At 46.3% G+C, this 17,964-nt stretch overlaps 1 protein-coding gene across 1 annotated transcript in view; it reads right to left on the bottom strand.

The window, feature by feature from the left end:
• LOC104511116 (limbic system-associated membrane protein-like) overlaps window positions 1-16,059 on the bottom strand; it is a gene marked incomplete at its 3' end in the record, with an annotated part of 144,148 nt that extends 128,089 nt beyond the window's left edge. Inside the window, exon 1 of the mRNA XM_010153590.1 lies at window positions 15,732-16,059. Coding sequence (XP_010151892.1) covers window positions 15,732-16,059 — 328 coding nt within the window. The remainder of the gene's footprint in view (window positions 1-15,731) is intronic.
• Window positions 16,060-17,964: the final 1,905 nt, after the last annotated feature.

Here is a 17,964-nt window from a genome sequence, read left to right as displayed (position 1 = left end):
TAAACAATGCTGTTACTGTATTTCCTTGCTGAGGTGCTGTATCCCACAGAAGCTTTAGTCTGGAGGACTCACTACCCTCTTTTATTTCCCAAGCTCAACACTCCTGGCTGAACTATATTCTTTAAGATCCACTTCAGCCTCCTCTCCAAATGAATGGCAGATCCATTCCAAGAATCACAATTTCTTCCCATTCAAGGCTTCTGAGGCTGCCATGAAAAAAAAAGTTATTCATCAAAAACCCACTACATTCCTTCTCTCTCTGCATGGTGTCGAGTGTGCCCCAGTTATGCCTTTCAAAAAAAATCAGGTCACTCTGCTGTTAGATCTATAGTATTGGGTTGGAAAGCTCCTGAGAAGGCGTGACCGTACACATCCTAAGAGCTCAGGACAGCTCTTTCCATCAGTGGTCTGAGCTTCCCCTTCCAGGATGGGCAAATGGCTGAGTGTACCAGACGGAGGAGGAAGAGAAATTACAAAAAACTGGGAGGATTAGCATCCATGTCAACTCCTTATTTCACGTGTTCCTTTCATGTCAGGCACCAGGAGTACATTTTGCCTCTCAGTTTGCTCTAGGTCCTAGAGAAGTCTTCACGCATCTAAAGCTTATGTGTAGCCAAACAGTTGCCCCTTGTTGGGGAGCTCCACATCTAAAATTTCAACAAGAGTGGGTACAAGGCTCCTATCTCCCCTGACTTCTCCACAGACAGATGAAACCTATCACCACTTCACTCCCACCTGAATGTGCCTGAGTTGTACTTAACCCTTTTGTTCTGAGGTCCTTCTCTACATCAGCTATTCCGCTTTGGCCTATCTGCCAGATTTACTGCATTCCCAAGGAGGCCTGATGCCTCTTAGATGGGCTTCTGGCAGATACACAAGACATTTACATCAGGTTGGGTGGTACAGTCAGCAGTCTCAGTTTTCCCTCATTAGCTGCTACTGTGCAAGAAAAAACACCTGAGTTTTCAAGCTTTCGTCAAGATTAAGTGTTCAGTATTTCATTAGTGGACCAGCAGACACGTAGGTAACATATATGGCGCATCAAAAGGTGGGATTTGCTTCCTTGAAGAGAGCTGTCAGTCAGAAGGGGCTGTAACAATCTTTGAAGAGGCCAAGTGCCCTGTAACAGTGATGAATAAGGAATAACCAAGTGGTGGGGTGAAGCTGCAAAGCCACTGTTCAAATTCATACAGTGCTGAGGGAGGCCTGTCTCTGGGACAGTGGTTTAAGCTCATCTTGAGAGAGAGAATAAGGGCTAGAATAGAAAAGAAATTATATTTTTTTTTATTTTACCCAACACAGTTCACTCATCCCTGCAATCATCCAACACGCCCTAATTGCTTCAGTATGTCCCTGCAAAACAGAGAGTGACTTGGTAAGAGACATACAAAGACACAGATCCAAGATGTACACAGAAGCAGTCGTCCAATAACGATGACCAGCTGTCACAGGCAGCAAAAACCTCCTGGCAGTTGGCACCAGTGAATTTTCAAATACCCGCTGGTCACTGCTACCCCATTAATGGTGGGCACTTTGCCCAGCCTACATTCCTGAACAGCTTTTTTCTTTCTCTTCCCCCTCTCTCCTCCTCACAGACTTCTAACACAGTTAATAAAAAATTTATCAGGGCAATGAAATAAACAGCAATTTGATTTGATCTGGGAGCCAAAGAGAAGAGAGTTTCTGCTGTTCAGGTGCAGACTCGGGAGTTTCTGCAACTGCTGGCAGAAACGTGCCCACAAAACCAATGAGATTAGAAAAATGGAGATAGAGGAGTTTTTTTGGGTTTGTGGGATTTCTGTTCGGGTTTTTTTTAGGGAGAGGAAAAGGCTGGCAGGGAGTCCAGTCAAGAGTGTGCTCTTGAAGCACAGGAAGAAGAGGGATAACACTGAAATCCATAGGGAGTAATGGACGTTTCAGCACCACAGATGGAAACAAGGATGGCAGCACCCAGCACTGATACCCAGGAGTCACTGCAGCTCCTGAGAAGTGCAGATTAAAGTGACTAAATATGTGGAGTTTCTCTTTGAAATCTTACGTGCTTGCCCCTTTCGGGAGAAGAAAGACGAGAGGAAGAAGCACTTGGGCCTAACATCAGTGATGTCTCAAAGTAGGTTCAAGGACTAGGGAGACAGGGTAGCATGAAATCCAGGAGAAAAATGGAGTAGCCTGGAATAGTTTGGGCTACAATAGCATTAGTCTTCAAGTGAAAAATTACTCCTGTGCCTCAGGGCTTTGCTGGGCTGGTGGCTCTGGGAGCAGGAAGTGCAGAAATCGTTTCAGGGGAGTCCCCTACCCTCTGGCTCGGGAGGAAACAGCAGGCAAGAGTAAAGAGACAAGGAGATGGCAACCTTCCACTGGGAGAGCTTGCACGAATTTATGTCAGGCTTAAAGCAAGAGATTTGGAGGGGAATGCAGCTGCCCATTGTGAGGACAGGTAAATATATCAGGTATTATAACTGAAAGTATTACCCACTGTAGAGCAGATTACAGACTACAAGAAGGTGCTGGAGCACGTCCAGAGAAGGGAACGGAGCTGGGGAAGGGTCTGGAGCACAAGTCCTGTGAGGAGCAGCTGAGGGAGCTGGGGGTGTTCAGCCTGGAGAAGAGGAGGCTCAGGGGAGACATGATTGCTCCCTACAGCTCCCTGAAAGGAGGGTGCAGAGAGGTGGGGGTTGGTCTCTTTTCCCAAGTAACAAGAGACAGGACAAGTGGAAACAGACTCAAGTTGTGCCAGGGGAGGTTTAGATTGGATATTAGAAAAAACGTCTTCACCAAAAGGGTTATCAAGCACTGGAACGGGCTGCCCAGGGAAGTGATTGAGTCACCATCCCTAGAGACATGGTTTAGTGTTGGACATGGCAGCATTAAGACTTTTCCAACCTAAATGATTCTATGATTGTATGAAAAGGTATTGTTATACCATTTCAGGACACAAAGTCTAGGTTATGGCAAAAGGAAGAGTCAAGGCCAGTCAATGCTGCCAAGGAGATAGTGTTTCTGACGCAGTTTCATCTTTCCTGTGTAGACATACAAAGTGGATTAACGTCACCAAATTTTAGACATCTAAAAGTTTTCTGTGAAAAGCTGTTAGTCATTCACATTCCTCCTGTAGTCCAGAAAGAGAAACAGGGACTTTCAGAGCATGATCCATCACATTAACTCAAGGCAGACAGCAGAAAGAATAAGATGCCAGTTTCCCCCAGCAGACTACAGATGGGGGCCAGATGACTAGCTTACATTTGTGCTACTAACACGCAGATGTCTAAGATTAAGTGTGATGAATCTTACCTGCAGTGTACCACTTCTGTTTGCTTGACTAAGTGTCCATACAGACAAGAGATGCAATACCTTAAGAGAGTTACACTTAAAAGACTGAGTGACAGAGATGTACATCTCTAGACTTGGTTTTCAGTCCTGCCCCTGATAGGCACAGGACCTGTGCAATTTATCTAGCAGAGCCACGCACACACCCTGGACTTGTTAAAATGAGACGGACCTTTGGATAGCTGTGTCTGTACTGTCAGTGTGGTTTGTTCTCTTCTGCTCCAGAGCAAACCACGGCCTCTCGGTTTTGCTCCAGTCCTTTGCACAGCCACGTACACAAACATGAGATCACTCCCAGGCCCTTTTCTGGAATGAGCTTGTGCATCCCCTCTCAGAGGAGAAGCAGGCACAGCTGACACGGACAGCCCGCTCCAGACACACAGACAATGCCAAGTTCAACTTCCTCAACCGCCAAAAGTCCTTCAACACCAACTCCACAGGCCCTGGGCTTTCAAATTCCTCCATGCGCTCTTGAACACACACTCTCGGCATCAGGTTACAAAAACACCAGTCTTCCAGGCTGTGTCCCAGCCTTCTCATTATTTCAGGCATTTTTAACAAGAAAACATCACAAACCAATCAACCAGCAAAGAAGCATGCCTCAGGGCCACAGAGGCCTCTCAGGGAGATGGAGGAGACCATGCCCACCCCCTAGTGCCCAATGCAGCGTGGACATGATCTATCTGTTCCAAAACATCAAGTAGCATGAACACGAGCCAGTCTGTGCCATCCACAGAGGGAGTATAGGCACAACCAATGTGTCAACCTCAATGAAAAAGATGGCCCACAGGCTTTGCACAGCTGTAACACAGACCATGAATTGTGTGAAACCCATTCACAGCAGTGAAAAGCACAGCGGGAGAAGTGGCCACTGCCACCCTGTTAGTACTCCCCTCAAAGAGGTTAACGAGGGCTGGTCTCCCTGTGAACTTTTGTCCACAGTCTCTTTTCTGTAGGTCAACAAGTGGATTAATCTTTCAGATAAAATTGTGAATTGGGAGCTCTATGTGTTCATAATCCCCAAGATCGTCACAGGATTTGTACAGTCAAGGTCATAAGGCTTCCACCTTTCACAGTCTGCCCTGTGGTTATCTGGGGAGATTTATCCTACTTCGCAAAGAATCTTTTTTTTTTTTTTTTGCATTCAAAACAGGAACATACCGAAAAGTCACATTCCCATCAGTCTAACAAGGGGACAATCATTTTGAAGAGACTCTCCAGACTACAGCTGCTGCTGCGGCACCTGCGTGAGGGCCATGTGGAATTTAGGTTTGGGTCCTTGCTTCTTGGCTTCTCTCCCTTCGAAAGTCTCTCTGCTCTCTGTTTTGCTTTGCCTGTCTGCACTAACCTCATTAATGGATATACTTGCTGCATACCAGAGCTGGTGGGAGCTGAACCTCCCAGTTAACAAAACATGAGTAGATGTCCCACTCCCCCACTAACTCGGAGTACAGTTTACACTACTCCCATCCTAACATACAGCTTCTTCCGGCAACATAGTTCTGGCCCCCTTGCAGACCGTTTTGTCAATGCATCCAGCAGCCAGCTTGTGACCCCTCCGTCCAGGCAGAGCACTACTAACCCCTCTTATGCACAATCAACCACGGCTGCATGCCCCAGGCCCACCACACCACCCCTACCCTGTGCATCGCTGAGCACCCACCCGTATGCCAGTGGAAACAAACTCACTGGTCTTGCAGCCTGAGCAGCTCATAAGCTGAGGGCACCCAAAGGTGAGATGCCATTACATTAAAATCACTGCCCCTTGAGAGTGCCCTCCCCACACATTCAAAGGGAGTGTCTCCTTACCTTATTAAAGGCAAAAGACTTTTCTTATACTGCTGACAGAGAAAGGAATAAAGAAGATAATAGGATGCCAGAGGCCCAATTTACGCACCCCAAAATTAATGAGTCGTTCCAATTAAATTATTTGCCCTAAATTAAAACTTATCACCAAAATCCAATTCTTGTTTCATTAAAGAGGACCTCCCTAGTTAACAATTTTTTTCTTCACAGATTTTTTTTTTAAAGGTAACCTTCATGGAATGGGAAGAAAAAAATGTAGTTTACTCTACTTTTCTGTCTGAGGAACCCCGAAAGTTTTATTTTTTAAAAACTGTTCCTCATTCCAGTATGTGTTCACATGATAAATCAAGATGTTCCTAGAAGACTCTATGGAAGACCAGAGAAGTTCCAGATGATGCCATCAAATATACAATGTAAAGGAAATCTGATATATGAAGAAGGAGGGAATTTGAGAAGCGGTGTTGTCCAAGCCTCAGCAGCCTCAGCCTTTTGATACCAGAACTGAGAAAGCTCGCAACCCCTATCTGGGCTCCAAAGGGTCCGTCACGAAAAGCCAGGCAGAGAAATGATGACACTCATGACGTGACTTTGAGAAAGAAAACAATCTCTTGACAGTACTCTCAGCCTTCACACACCACTACGACTTCTCAAGCAGGGCCTGGTTCCTCCTACCGCAGGTCTGCCCACAGACAGCCTGAGCTGTGACAGGCAGAGACCCAGCACTGCCGATGAGAGCAGCCACGTGCTCCCGCTCCCTCAGACTGCCCACGTCTACCTCTCTTTCCTTCCCAGGAACAATCTTTCTCCCATTTTCTGCTGGAGATTAACACTTTTTAACCTAATATTTGCCTTTTTAAAAGACATTTTTAAAAGCTGTGGTTGGGTTTTGAGAAAGTGCTCCTTGCCAGAATACTCTGTAAATGGAAGTCACATGTCTAAGTGTCTGTTTCTTTCTGTCTATTTTCTTGTGTGCACATTTGGCAAGTTATTTTTTCCCCTTTAACTATCACATCTCAGGCTTTATTAAACTGAGCTGCTATTCTGTTATTTTGAAGGGTTTCTTTCCAAGCAACCGACCACTGACATTTTACTGGCTATACAGGAAATGTGATATTAAGTCATTATTTTCTCAGAGTGTTTCTTCACTTTCTGGTGAGTAAGGAGCTACTACTGGGGTAGCGATTGCAATGTTTCTAAAGATAAAAAGAAGAGCTGGAGCTCTGAAAAAGCCATCAAAATCCAAACCCTGGAAACCTATTACTTAATACAATTTATCATTTGTTGTTTTTGTGGAAAGCAGCTGGAGGCTTATCCTACAAGGCATAGCATGCATACACACCAACAAGACAGACTACACGTCCGTTCAGGAGTGATGAGGGCCAGCAATGGGATAGAGACAAATGGCAGGAGTGCCCGGTTACCGCGTGTCGGCTGGGGTCAATAACGCGCCATGCAGACACGTGTGTGTGGTAGGAAGGCACAGCACAAAAACCATGCCTACCTGCCTCTCCACATTCTTCAAATCCTCAGGTCACTTTTAAAACTACAGTCTCATTTTAGAAATGCTGTCTCCTTGTTCCCTTTTGTGGAAATGCCAATTCCTTTCTTTCTGTAATTAATTCATATTAAACAGTAAAATTAAAAGCTTTTACAATAGGAAATAAATTTATGTCTTTCTACAGGTCTTGATGTTGGTTTTGAACTGCTGGCTCAGTTTAGGTTTATTTTACAATCTGTTTCTAGCCAATTCCAATTTCAGATGAAATCTTGGCTCCAATGAAGCAAAATTCCCTTTAATTCAGTGGAATCAAGATTTTGATCCAGGTTCTCATCCACTAACACACAGTTACAACGACTGTAGACAGTAATACAGCAGCCAAAAACACTGAAGATGAGCTGGTGGACCCCAGGAATCTGGAATTTTATCCCATATGGAGTTTTGAGTATGGCAGATTTGTGGTATCAACTCCACTGGCACTAGTGAAATAAGAAAAACAGACAAAAGGAACATGCTGTTCCACAAATGCTGGAATTAGCAAGGCCTGGTTTACCACAGCTACATGTCCTAGGTCCGAATGCCTTATACCTTGGAAAACCTTCAAAGCTCTTGACCAGTTTTAGTCCAGGTCCACCCCCGCTGCCTCCCACTGTCATGCACGTGGCTCCAAACCAACCTGCAACCATACAGCCCCTTATGCATCCCATTGGTAAGGGATGCAGGAAGTATCTAGGATCTACCAGTTGGAATCTGGCGAGCAGGAGCTCTTGTTGGGGCAAGGTCATGGCAGGTATGAACATGCTGGAGCCAGCTGAGCAGAGGACTGACAAGAAGGACAGGGAAACAGAATAACCATACAAATAAATCCATACACTCTTTGTTTCCTTAGGAACCCAAGCTATTCCCGGTATCTGTTGAGTTTAGACATAATAAAAGCTAACATGCGTGAACCACAAATGTGGCTAACCTCAACCTGGCAGTATTTTCTTTCAAATGAAAGGAAGAAACTAAAATGGACAGTAAAGCTAGGGAAAAGGTTGTTGTGAGACAGAGAAATGTAGAGCATGATTAACCTTAGCTTTCATTCGTATTGCAAGTAAAAAGACAAGCTGATCCTAAAGTTTCTAGTGGAGACTAGGAATATATCTTTTCTGATTATTTCAGGTTAGAAATCCAAAACTTCCTATCAGATATTTTTGATCATTTTGCTAAGACACATCCTTGCTCATTTTCAAGCTACTAAGAAGTTACAGGCCTGCTCCATATAATGAGTAAGATATTTATTCCTGGTTATACTAGCACTTTTTTTCTCTGCAAAAATACATGAAGGGCATGTGGCAAAGCAATTCTTCACTCGCTACTGGCAAGGCGCTGCCCGTCATGGAGGGAACAAGCAATAGGAATCTATGACATAGGACATCAAAGGGGTTATATTCTGTTGTGGGCAAACTGGGTCACATTTCAAGGCTTGCAACAGGTAAAGGCAACTCTGTTGTGATACCACAATCACTGCTTTTTCAGCAGTGGGAACAGGAACACACTTGACCTTACAATTAATGGTTATTTGCACTCTCTTGAGGGTTAGCGGACTTGGTGCTGGGACTATGTTCTTGATGTGTCTGGAGTTGAGGGCAAAATATTGTCCTTAGTCCACTGTCTTACACTCCAGGCTAAGACTTGGGACAGTAGCCTGAGAAATAACATGTCAAAATCCATCACAGCACTGGACTGGATCTAGAATCAGCTGATCATACAAAATCACACAAACTCAGCTGATACTGCTCTAAAGAGACCACTCAAGCTAAGCTGATTTATATCATTAAGGAGTTGGATTATCATATCAAGATCCTTCCATCCAGCCATAGGAAAGCATTCCATGTATTTTATGCGATACTTTTTTCTCCAAAATGAGTAAGCATTTTTTGAAGTATTCTGTTTTTGTCTCCTGCCTGCACCTGCAAAGCAAGCACCAAGATACTGCCAGAAAAAAACTCCTGATTTATGCACTAAGAAGTGCTGAGATCCAACCAATATAGCAGAGCCAAACCCTATGCTGCCTAGTAACATTCCAGCCATGCCTGGAGACAGGAAGACAGAAGTTAAGAGGCATCAGGACACTATGGGGAGACCATAAAAATATTAGATGGGGAGCAGCAGCAAGTTCCTTGGTAACCTATGAAACACCAGGTGCAGTTTCCTGCAATTTATGAGTTTGGGCAAAACAAACCAGTGCAGAAAACCTAGAAAGATTGCCACCAATACTACTGTGTGCCTGAAATTCTGGAATTATTTTGCCGGTAGGAAATTACGGTCCGTGGTAGCAGCAGAAGGGGGGCAGCAAGATCTACCATGTTTCAGGTCCCCAAGATGATTCCCTGCTCTCTCAGCTTATTCTCCCCACCAAACTGATCCGCTGTCACTTCCTTCTGAGCACACTAGTCCTGTCTCTCCCAGTCCCCATAGTAATGTGAATTTATCTCCTCCTTCCAATCTTTTCTTCTTCTCCCCCACCGCTCCCAGTAAAATGATCTTTTTTTCTTCCTCCCAGAAAATTCATACTCCCATGTTATCTCATTATTCTTTGCAACAGCATGCCAAATTCGCTGTCATTTTCCCACTGGGGCTATGTCCTGAAAAAGACAAAGTGGTCTGTGCTTGTTCTTACCTACTGCAGGCTCCCTGGGATTGAAAACACTACATAGTTAGTGCTCAGAAAGATCCCTCCAAATTCTGGGCTCTGCGCCCATAAAGCAGGAAAGCAAACATATCTTGGAGAATGGCATCTGACTCCAACATCCTTATTGTCTGGCTAGCAAAGGTAAAATAGCTTCAGCTCTCTTCAAACTGCTCTGCTTCCAGCGCCAGCCCAAGGAGCAAGAAAGCCAGACATGCCAGGGGAAGACGGTCTCCCACCACAGCTCTGTTGAGCTCCTATCAGCCCGGCTCGGGTCTCCCCAGGACCCATCGCAAGCACTGACAGCCACCACCCTCATATTCTGGCAGGGAATAAACTCCAGTGGAAAATGACAGAAAGGGATCTGGACAGAATAAAGGATGCATGGCATTGTAAGGACTACTCACCCTGGACTCCCTCCTACAGCCAGTGGAAGGAAGATGACATTTCCACCGGTCAATTCTTCCGATAAATTTTGGATGGCTACTTTAGGATGAGCTGGACTCTGAGAAGGGCCTGCTTCTCCCCACTAATGACAAAGAGAGCCCAAGGTGACCCACTCCAGTGGAAACACCTACATTTGGTCAGGTGAGTGCCATTCTGTCCCATGCTGGTGACTAGCGGAACTTACCTCCCCTGCTCTGACCTCAGGCTCCTGTGAAGCACACTCATGTGCCCTGCTCCAGCTCTGCTCAGAAACCCTTCTCACTGCCCCAGAGCCTAAAGCACAGTCCTTCCCTACTCAGCGACGAAGGCAAGGGCTGAGCAGGTGGTGGGCAACACCCTCTCCCCTCAGCCCTAGATCTGGTTCCTACTGAGGGGCTCACTGGCAGAGCAGTGATCACAAAGGGGAGCCCGGCTAGCTTTGGCTGCCTCTCCAGGTAAAGGATTTTGCTCTGCAGCGCTCTACCAGTCACCCACACGAAGCCCTTTAATTCCAGGGGAGTGGACTGAGAGGAGGCACAGCTCATCTACCACATAAACAGTAAATTTTCTATGGTTAAATCGCAGCAACAACAAATACATCTTTGAAACAATGAGTGGTCAGTCTGAACTTCTGCAAGCAAGGAGCTCTACAAAGGCAATGCATAATGGAGAAAGGCTACATGCTGCAGTTCTTTTCACATACTAGTGCCTATCAGTTTGAAAGAAAACTGTAGGATTTGGCCTTTAGCTGCTATACATTTGACTCTGAGTTTGTGATTAGGGCCGGGCAGTAAACAAGAATTCCTCTTTGTGAAAATTTGCTGCCGATGTTTCCAAAGTTGTATTTGTTTTGCCCAAGAGACAAAGCCCTTCTGATTTTTTAAATTCATGAAATGAACATTAAAACAAGGGAGAGCCCATGTCCCTCAAAGAGCCAGTAATGGGGAATCACAAGGAATGTTAGTGAGCCTGCAGGAGACCCAGGCTCTGAGCAAAACTGCAAATGGGAGCTCTCCGTACCTCAGCTGAATGCTCTAGTGTTTAGATAGGCTGTGGCAATGCTATACCTTTTCCCCTTCCCAATTTTTACCACAAAAAGCACCTCAGACCTGTAAAACCTCCCTGATTAAACTTTAATCGAAGCCAAAACCAGTGAAATGTCTTCGTTAGACTGGAAAGTTCCCAACTATCTCCATTCACAAAGATGCCTTGCTGTAAAGGCTCCGGACAGGCAACACAGCAACCATCTCCTTTCTCCTGGTTCAAAGTGTTATTCCTTTAGCCTGACTTGGGCAGGCCTAAGTCTTCATTGTGGACACTTTTAAACCCCATGCCTGCCAAGAACTCTGTGCCTTTGTGCCTATGACCCTGACAAGACAAGTAAAGACTATAGGGATTTCTCCATTGATAATTAATACCGGAGAAGGGCTTGAAGATGCAGCCCTGAAAGAACAAGAACACAAGGTATCGCTGGGAAAGTGCAGTCACGGTGTCCCCATTATGACTCATTCCCCTGGAACAAGTTAGGCAACACACTGGAACGAACAATTAAACGTCTCGTTTATAAACACCTAGAGGATAATAATGCACTAAAGGGAAAAATAAGCAATGTACTTTTGGCAAGCAGATATCATGTCACCCCAGCCTCACTCCCTGTTTTGGTAGGATATCTGGCATAGCAGGTAATGCGGGAGCAACGTGTGTGATGATGTGATAGATCTTGACTTCAGAAGGGACGACAGTCTCTTGAACAAGCTGAGAGAATATGGTAGATGTTAAATCACCATCAGGATGCTTCAAAGCCCTGCAATCAAGGAATCGCTATCTGCCAGGGATGGAGGGTTTCGTGGGTTGCTACCACAGTCTGCTTTTGTGCCCTGAGCTCTTCAATACTTTAATTAACACCTTCATGATGGCACAGAGAGAAGGCACCTGACCTTTGTTGATGGCACCAAGTTGGGGGTGGTTGCGAGTGCTTTGGAGACCAGGATCACGAATAAACTGAAGAAGTGGTCTCCATGGAAAAATCAACCAGATGGGATCCAATAACAGCGAGCACAAAGTGCTACGCTCCAGAAGGGGTGAAAAAAAACAATTAATGCTCAAATACAGAAGTGGGGAATGAGCTGCAAGACTGTTCTGCAGACCGGTAACAGAGGGTTAGAAAGCAGCAGACAGACTAAATTAGTGAGAGCGATGAGGTGCTCGCTAAAAAAGGGTAAATCTCATCTTATTCTGGGGTTAGGTAAGTGAAGCATGATATGCAAAACATGGCTGGTACTTTTATCTGCACAACTGAGTCCTAAACTGAACTCTTCCTTCAGTTTTGGATAGTACACTTAAGGAAAAATGTAGATAAATCTGACTGTAGTGAAATATATATGACATAAGGGTTGGAAAATACGACCTGCAAGAGTTAGTAAGACTGTTAAGCTCGTCTAGAGAGGTCTCAGACACAGGGGTTAATGGGCTTCTAGCAAGTATAAGACAGTTTGGAGGAAGAGGAGGAGAAATTACCACCATGTGTCTTGGAAGGACCAGAAATAATTGGCAACAAAATCAATTTGGATCCTATGTTAATAAAAGCTTTCCAAGTGTAAGGAGACTGAAATAATGGCCACGCACTGGCTATGCAAGAACAGGGTGTCTTCAAAAAATACACATTAGGGGCAGCCACTGTATAGCTGATCTTGTCTCCCTGCATGGGGAAGGACCAGACCACCTCTGCTGAGTCCTTCCAGCTCTTTGCTCCTCTGACCAGACCCAGCAGAAATATCTGGGGTAGTAAATGGAGTTATCTGTACCCATTACACCCCAACCTAGGCAGCATGGCATGCTTCGAGCGAGGTGGCAGTTCGGAGCAGTCTCTTCGTGCATTAACCCCACTGCAGAGAGCGCAGTACCAGCATCCGGTAGCCACTGAGCTTGCGATTTTGGTTGTTTCGTTACCCCTCTTATAGACATGGGCAATATGCCCCAGCTGAGAATGATCCCATCAGCAGACACTTAGGCCAGAGAGGAAAGGAGCGGACCAAGTAGGCTGCCTATGCAGAGACTGGTGCTGGCTGACGAGACGGGACTGACTCTTCCCTTAGAAGTACTGAAGGACATGGGCACACACATTGGCGAGGTGATGTCCCTCTTTCTGTACATACTCCTGCAGCTCTGGCCAGCAGAGCTCACCCCAGGGAAAGCTGATTTTCTTGAGGGAGGACAGGTTCTGCTCCTAGAATGCAACTCCATTAGCCTGCAGTGATCTAAATGCAGTGAATCCTTAGGATACACCAAGCCCATCTAGACACTGAAGTGGTCTTCTCTAGTTATAGGGCTCCAGAACCACTCCAGTATATCCCAGCTGTTAGTCTCCGATATAGCCATCCCATTTGTTTCTGGGGGGTGACAGGGGCTAGGTTTTTCCAGTGGTTATATAGATGGAGTTGAACCAGGGGAGATTAAGGACCCTTGTTTGGCATACAGCACAGGGGGGAGCAGAAACACCAGCGACAGCACTAACTGGGCAGAATGGGAAGGCTGGGCACAGCCCTAAGGCAGCCCATTGCTTGCAGGGCATGAGCCACTGTCACCACAGGACCTTTCACTGGCCAACCCAGGCATCACCAGTGTGCACCAAGCTAGGAAGGAGTTGGATCCTGCTTGTTTCAGTTGCTCTGGGCTTGTTCGAAGGGAACCACTGACCATCATTGCAGAAATCCTCCGGCCAGATAACCACACAGACCAGTTGAGCACCCTGTTATTTAATTTTTCAGGATTTGTATTTTCTTTTCTTTATTTATTTTTACATTTGGGATGCCCAGAGCTTCATAAGCTGATGTTTTTAAACTTCTGAACACAAAACCAAGAGACGTAAATAAACTACATTAAATAAATAAAGCTAAAAAGCCGAGCATGACTCAATATCCAAACTCCTTTCATTTGTACTAGCAGTAAACTATTTTTCAGGCAGACAACCTGAAAATCTGAGAATAACAATAATCAATATGAGAAAATGATACTCTGAGAGGAAAGGGCTATTTTCTAACATATACTATTTTCTAATGAATTAGTTTTATTACTTAAGATTATTTAAAATAAAACATTTATTAGTTTTAAACTAACAAAACCATGGTTTAAAATGATGAGTCTAACTCTTCCAAATTATAGATTTTGCATTTATATTTTGCTTGGGTTTTGGGTTTGGTGGGGTTTTTTTGTTTTGTTTTGTTTGTTTGTTTGGGGTTTTTTTGGTGTGGGTTTTTTTTTTTCCCCAGATGAAATTTAGATTTAGAAAAATCAAAGATATGAGTTTCACTTAATTACAGGATTACATGACCTGGGGCTTTAAAAGTAAGCACGATAACACAAGGGGTCTTTTTCTAAATCTGTGGCAGGCATTAAACAAAGATTATCCACAGATACATTGTTTGCAGGCATCCGGAGTTCAGGTGTGCCAAAACATGAGTTTTCTCATCCTCAGAAAGGTGGCAGTAGTTCAGAGCTGGACACCCACGCTAAGTGAAAGCTAAGCTGGAGACCTCAACTCCAATGCTGTATCTAATAGTCACGAGTAAAATTAATAATACATGTGTGTGGCTCTAAAATTCATTGGCACCTGTATTGTCCTTGATAGGCAAACGGAAAGTGCAAGCTGTCAGATTTTACCAGCAGTAAACCACCTACAGCCGGTTGGCCATGCACCGCCACGGCAAGCAGCGGGGCAGGGTACCCTCCCAGTGCTGGCGAGTGCGTGCCACAGGGCTGCTGTGCCTGCTGGCCCCTGCCGCTCCTCACGCTGCCAGGGATGGATTTTGCCCAAGGAGACAAACCAGGAGCCTGTCTCACCTCACTCGCGTGTACGGCACCACCCCGGACCACACGCCCAGACCTCACCTTGCAGATAGACACTTGGTACACACGTTAGTGCCCAGCGTGCCAAGGAATACCAGCGAGAGGAAGAGTCCCTTCATGCATGTATTTATATCCAGAGCGATTCAAACACTTGTTGGGGGAAATAAAATCTGCAGCTTTTTGGTTTACTAGACAAATCAGGAGAAACAACACACTCCTGCCTGAATGATAATGTAGAAGCCCAACATATCTGTAGTATGTATCGAACACATCCGTACATACCTATCGACCTAAGCTGCTCCATAAATATTTTAGATAAATAGGCAGATTGACAGAATGGCGTGAAGATTAAAAGCAAAAGAAAACAAAACTGAGTAAACTCACTCGTTTGGTATTCTGGTCTGGACAGGATGGAGCAAGTAAGCTCCATAATGCCCTTAACAGCCATTGGTGAACTCCTTAATGTGTTTACTCTGTTATACCATGAATGCAGGCAGACAGACAGGACAATGCTAGTTCAGATCGCCAAGTTTTCAGTTCCCTATAACACACACAGGAGGAGGGTAGCTAAAAAAGGAGAGGGCAACATAAGGTATGCGGCAGCCACCTCAGGTACCAGTTTTCACACATGCCTACCGACAGCGCACCCTGCAAACCAATGACCCAGCACAGAAAAACAGCCCAGGAAAATTAATTCCCCAGCTTTGCAAAGAGTTGACAACAGAAGGCCAAAAAACACAGCACAGTAGCTTGTTGACACAAGAAAAAAGAAAGGAAACCTGAGGAAGGAGGAGGCGAAGAGACCAGAGGGCTGTCTGGCAAGAGATGAGGCAAGCACGATGTTCTGACAAGTGTCATAATAAACAAACGCTTTCCCCTTGGCGCCAGAACAACCACAGCCAGGAGCCAGGTTTGCATTGCGCTAGGATGTGTCTTGGCACCATCAGTGTCCCCAGCTCTGTCACTGCTTTGGAAAGGACAGACTGACGGCAGAGTAAAGCCATGCTGTGCTGCAGCAGAAGGGGACAGTCCTGCCGGCTCCTGCTGTAAGCCTAAGGGATACACAGGCTGCTGGCCCTGGGGCTGCTCTAGGAAAGATACAGATCCCTCCACCCTCCGTGTTTTTCGCTCTTTCTTCTCAGGCATGTTGCTTACCTTGCACGATCAAGTAAACCTGGGAAGTCTTGGGGTGATGCTGTGTCTGCACTGAACATGTATAGGACCCCTCATCGTAGACATCCACTTTCTGGATCCGCAGGCTGTATTCCAGGGGGTTTCTCTTCTCCAGCTCTACTCGAGGGTCCAGGGACCACTTGTCCTCTCCAGCAAAAATGATGCCAGAACGGTTTAACCAGGCCACCTTGGAGCTTCTGTCTTCTACATAACACCTGTAGAGGATGAGAAAGGTGAGAGGGAGATTAGAAAACCTCTCCATCATCTCAGTTTTGACCCTTGCCTTTACTACTTTGCTCACAAACTCCATAGCACACTCCTGCCTTGCCAGTGACTCCCAGCATCTCCTTGCCATTGCTGCACCATGGCCATGCATTTCACAATGACTTTCTGAAGAGTTTCAGGAATGCTTTGGTTCATGAATCCATGGGATTTGGGGTAGCCATGCCTCCTGTTCGCCCTTCCTTTTGTCTGTGGCCTACATCTGCACCACAAATTATTTTGGGAGGCCATAAGAGATCCTGGTCACCATCCCTTCTATCCTGGTCAATGGGAAAGGTCAGAAGGAGTTTTTCCCATGCCTCTCCCTCACCTTCACAAGTTAAATATACAAGAGAGTTAGTTCCCAGCCTTTTTCAAGCCCGGAGGGCAAAGGTTCAGGGCTCCAGCTTTGTCAGCTCAGGGCATAGCAGCTCCATTCAGCAGCACAAGTGGAGGGAGCTATAGTGTATCTCCCCTCTCCATCCGCTTGACGAAAAATGGCTTTATGGAAAGATGTTCACTCCTCAACACCAGCTCCCTAACACACACACACACCTCCTTGCCCATGCACATCTGCCCGCTTGCACAGGCAATGCCGATTTCAGGCTGCAAAGGAAAGGCTGCAGGGGTGTCGCTGTCATCCCTGTGACACACCCAGGATGTCCCGTGAACATCCCAGGTGAGACAGGAGAGGAGGAATGACAGCTAGGGGCCTCAGGCAGAGGAGCAGCAGGAGGACCAGCAACTGCCACATCCGCGACTGCCGACCACTGCAAGGCAGGAGACAGACTAACCCTGCTGCAGCTGCACAACACGCAGTTTGCTCCTTGACGGAGGGCGGTGAGGGTGCTGCTAAGACAAACGCATCCGTACCACTTTTGCCAGAAAGTGGTTTGCACAGCAGAGATGAGGAGAAGCCAAGGAGGAGGCACATCCTCAGCTCTGTCTCATTTGAGGGGTCCAGGGCTGAAGAAGACACAGGGACATAACCTCTCTTACACCCTGGCAGCCGTACCCCCCAGGGCCAGGCTCAGCCAGGCTGAGAGGGTTTGCCCTGCAGTGCTCACGCCATGTTTGCTCTGCAGATAAATAGGGAAGCTCAGTCTCTTGGAGCTGTGGCCCCTTCAGCCCTCAGAGCTCTGCCCACAGCCTCCTGGCATCCAAATAACCCAGCACCTCTCCCCAGCACACTGCTGTTGTAGTGTTGTATTTGAGAGAACAAAGAGAGAGGATGAAGATTATTGCTTCAAGATAAGACAAATATTTGACAGTAGGCTTTCATACAGCCTTTCAGCACGGGCCAGACATTTTCCGAGTTGCCCTATCTGAATGCATTTCATTCATGCTGCGCTGCAGCTGCCATCCCTTGCGACGTGACCCCACCATTTCATCCGGCACCTCTCACCCCCTCCTTTTCAGCACTTTCTGGGGTTACCCATGGGCAGGAGGAAAGCCAGGCATGGATAGGAGGCATGCCATGATGCCAGCCGAGCTAGAAGCAGCTCTGCCTGATGTGACAAATATTTGCTTTAGAGAGCAGCCCAACAGGCTGGAGAGGTGGGCCTGTGCCACCCTCATGGAGTTCAACAAGGCCAAGTGCAAGGTCCTGCACCTGGGTTGGGGCAATCCCAAGCACAAGGACAGGCTGGGTGGAGAGTGGATCGAGAGCAGCCCTGAGGAGAAGGACTTGGGGGTACTGGTGGATGAAAAGCTGGACATGAACCAGCAGTGTGCGCTGGCAGCCCAGAAAGCCAACTGTATCCTGGGCTGTATCAGAAGAGCAGGTTGAGGGAGGGGATTCTGCCCCTCTAATCTGGTGAGACCCCACCTGGAGTGCTGCATCCAGCTGTGGGGGCACAAACATCAGAAGGAACACAGACCTTTGGAGCAAGTCCAGAGGAGGCTATGAAGATGATCAGAGGGCTGAATCAGCTCTCCTATGAAGAAAGGCTGA

This window comes from Eurypyga helias, unplaced genomic scaffold (assembly GCF_000690775.1).
Source record: "Eurypyga helias isolate BGI_N326 unplaced genomic scaffold, ASM69077v1 scaffold9776, whole genome shotgun sequence".
Taxonomy (NCBI): Eukaryota; Metazoa; Chordata; class Aves; order Eurypygiformes; family Eurypygidae; genus Eurypyga; species Eurypyga helias.
This window is presented reverse-complemented; position numbering and strand designations above follow the sequence as displayed.